The following is a 2754-nucleotide window of genomic DNA, read 5'->3' on the forward strand; positions in this document are numbered from 1 at the left end:
TTTTTTTTTTTTCGTTTAAATTATTATTATATAATTTAATTTATATATAATTAATTTTAACAATATACTAAAATCAATAATTAATAAAATTAACATTGCATTAACTTAAAAAATTACAATTAAGGGTACAAATGTAATAGTTATTTATTTTGTACAATTGTAAAAAATTACATTAAATTATACAATTACAAATATAAAAAATGTCCACCCGTTCCACAATGTCGTCTGTGGCGTTGACGTCGAGGTCTTCTAATTTCCTCGCCCACATTTTGAACTGGCTCATTTTGCGCCTCATTTTCTTCACCAACAAATCGACTTGATGTTTCAGAACTTGACTCCACATTGTCACGATATGCACCAAATGATGGAAATGGAATTGGTGAAATATTATATCCTTGTGTATATGGTTGATTAAAACCAAGACCAAGGTCAAGAGAAAAATCTTGTGTTTGATTTGACATATATGGAGTCGATTGAAACCAATCACCTTGAGATGGTTGAGGCATATAATAATCTTGAGTCGGTTGAGGTACGTAATAATCTTGAGGTGGATATACTGTAGAAGGACCAGCTATATCCACCCCAAAATCATGACGCTCAACTGAACCAGTTGACATTCGGCTAGAACTTCTTCTTTGCCTGTGGGATGTTGTGGGAGCATCATCGGATGGAGAAGCAATTTGTTGTGGCTGTTGGGTTATAGCCTCCTTGATAATATGTAACCCATGTTCAAATCTATCCACCAATTGACTATATCCTTCGATATTTGGTGGTCTAGATCGACATAAAGTTTCAAGGGCATTCACCTCATTTGCCTGAAAAGTGTAGAAAAATAATTAGCCGTGTGTTGTTAAAAATATATATAAAATAAAACATAACGTACCACAACTTGCAACATAGGTGCTTCTCCAGGTTGGTACCCGCTTTCCACACGTCTATCAGTAGATGACGACACGAAATTTCTTGTTATGTTGTAGTACCACTCCCAATAACCTCGTTCTGTTTCCCTTCTATTAGAAATGAGTGGCCTATGTACAACCGTGTCATATCGTCTTTGCCATCTATTGATGTATTGTATGTGTTGCAGAGACCAATCTGCGCTCGTGTGATTTTTACGGGAAATATGATGGAGGCTCATATCACGGGTATCCGTCGATTCTGGTACATTCTGCCTCATCCTGAATTGGCGAACAACTCACGGGTATCCGTCGATTCTGGTACATTCTGCCTCATCCTGAATTGGCGAACAACTCGTTCGGGACGATGTATTTCAACTATTGCGTAGAATATCAACAGAACGGATGACCTCCACAACTGGGGGTTCAATTCATCGGCGTAAGCCATAATGACATCCGAGTCCATGTCATACGGCTGCCATATGAACTGTAATAAAAACAAAGATGTAAATTAATACGAATTTAATTCACGGTATAAATATACGAATAATATTAAAATTTAGTTACCTGATCCGCCTGCATCTCATCCAAAATTTCTCGTATTACTCGTACAGTTCCCCGAACTGTAGTGGTGAAAGTGTGCTGACAATTCCAAGTAGCACCATATGGTGCTGCTGGGAGCCAGCGATTGTTGTCCATTTGCACTTGACCCATAAATAGCCGTTGGGCACCAAGTCCAGGACAAAGTGGCGTAATCCGTGACCACGCCCAAATCTACATGAACAATACAAATATGTGTTATTAATGAATATCAATAGCAAAAAAAAAAAAAAAGTGTAAGACTTTTTTAGTCAATTTTACCTGTAGCAATTGCAGCGCTCCACCAATTGCCGCTTTGCCTTTTGTGCTGGCATTGCACAATTCGCGATATAAAAATGCCAGCACAGCACTCCCCCAACTATAGTTCCTCGCGGTTTCTATATCTTCTAATTTTGAAAGATATAGTAATGAGATATAGTTACCTAAGGAATCTGTGCACATCAATCCCCCAAATAAAAGTAATGCAACGGCACGTGCGTACTAGACGACGACAGCCTGGGGAGTATTATAAGTAATTTCGACCGCCGCCAAATGAGATGTAATTGCCGATGTCTCCGCCAAATGAGATGTAATTGCCGATGTCTGTAATCTCGAGCCCTTCAACACATTTGCATCCGGGCTAAAATCTATGTAAGTAAGGCAATATTCTTGCCATTGTTGTGTTGTGCGGTCGAAATCAATTTCAGTCACCGGCTCGCCGTCTATTGGGAGTGCCCAAATTATTTGAACATCTTGTAGGGTAATTGTGGCTTCCCCTACACGTAAATGAAAACTGTGCGTCTCCGATCGCCACCTCTCCACTAATGCAGTGATGAGTTGTTGATTTAATTGAAGGCGTCCGCACCTGTAAACTCCATAAAATCCTATTTGGTGTAGGATTTCTTGTACACGCTCGGACATATTATTTTGGTTAAAGTAGCTCCAAAAGGTACCATCCGCACGCCGTGAAATGAGTACGGCGTCTAGGTCACCATCTGGAATATCGTCAGACCTATGTTAGGCTTGTTGAGATAATACAGTACTATCACGAGGACCGTAGACTGATCGTCTATCCATTTCTGTGAAAAAAAAATTGAAGACAAACTCACGGTATAAGATGAAGGTGGGTGAAAATTCTTGCTGGTGGATGAAGTGAATTTCCACCCACCTTCATCCGTCCAATTTATAATGGTGGATGAGGGTGGGGGAAAATTTTAATTTTTTAAAAAAAAAGATTTAAAAAAAAATGGCCAGCCTTAATCAATGGCTGGCAGCGCCC

At 39.3% G+C, this 2754-nt stretch overlaps 2 protein-coding genes across 2 annotated transcripts; both read right to left on the reverse strand.

Moving 5' to 3' along the window:
• Nucleotides 1–146: 146 nt before the first annotated feature.
• LOC110011328 lies at nt 147–1092 on the reverse strand. Its single transcript, XM_020691304.1, has 2 exons — nt 884–1092; nt 147–815 (listed from the first exon to the last, which is right to left on the reverse strand). Exons 1-2 carry the CDS (start codon nt 896–898, stop codon nt 186–188), a joined length of 645 nt encoding a protein of 214 aa, XP_020546963.1. The 5' UTR covers nt 899–1092; the 3' UTR covers nt 147–185.
• An 81-nt stretch (nt 1093–1173) lies between these two features.
• Nucleotides 1174–1937, reverse strand: LOC110011326 (serine/threonine-protein phosphatase 7 long form homolog). The gene is made up of 3 exons (XM_020691290.1): nt 1758–1937; nt 1464–1670; nt 1174–1383 (listed from the first exon to the last, which is right to left on the reverse strand). Exons 1-3 carry the CDS (start codon nt 1935–1937, stop codon nt 1174–1176), a joined length of 597 nt encoding a protein of 198 aa, XP_020546949.1.
• Nucleotides 1938–2754: the final 817 nt, after the last annotated feature.

Source organism: Sesamum indicum, unplaced genomic scaffold (assembly GCF_000512975.1).
Source record: "Sesamum indicum cultivar Zhongzhi No. 13 unplaced genomic scaffold, S_indicum_v1.0 scaffold00148, whole genome shotgun sequence".
NCBI classification, from domain to species: domain Eukaryota; kingdom Viridiplantae; phylum Streptophyta; class Magnoliopsida; order Lamiales; family Pedaliaceae; genus Sesamum; species Sesamum indicum.

Coding starts and splice junctions, on each gene's coding strand:
- LOC110011326 (XM_020691290.1), bottom strand. CDS start 1,937: ATGTGCACAGATTCCTTAGGTAACTATATCTCATTACTATATCTTTCA. Junction 1,671..1,757: donor GAGCGCTGCAATTGCTACAG/GTAAAATTGACT, acceptor TTGTTCATGTAG/ATTTGGGCGTGGTCACGGAT. Junction 1,384..1,463: donor ATGAGATGCAGGCGGATCAG/GTAACTAAATTT, acceptor TTTTTATTACAG/TTCATATGGCAGCCGTATGA.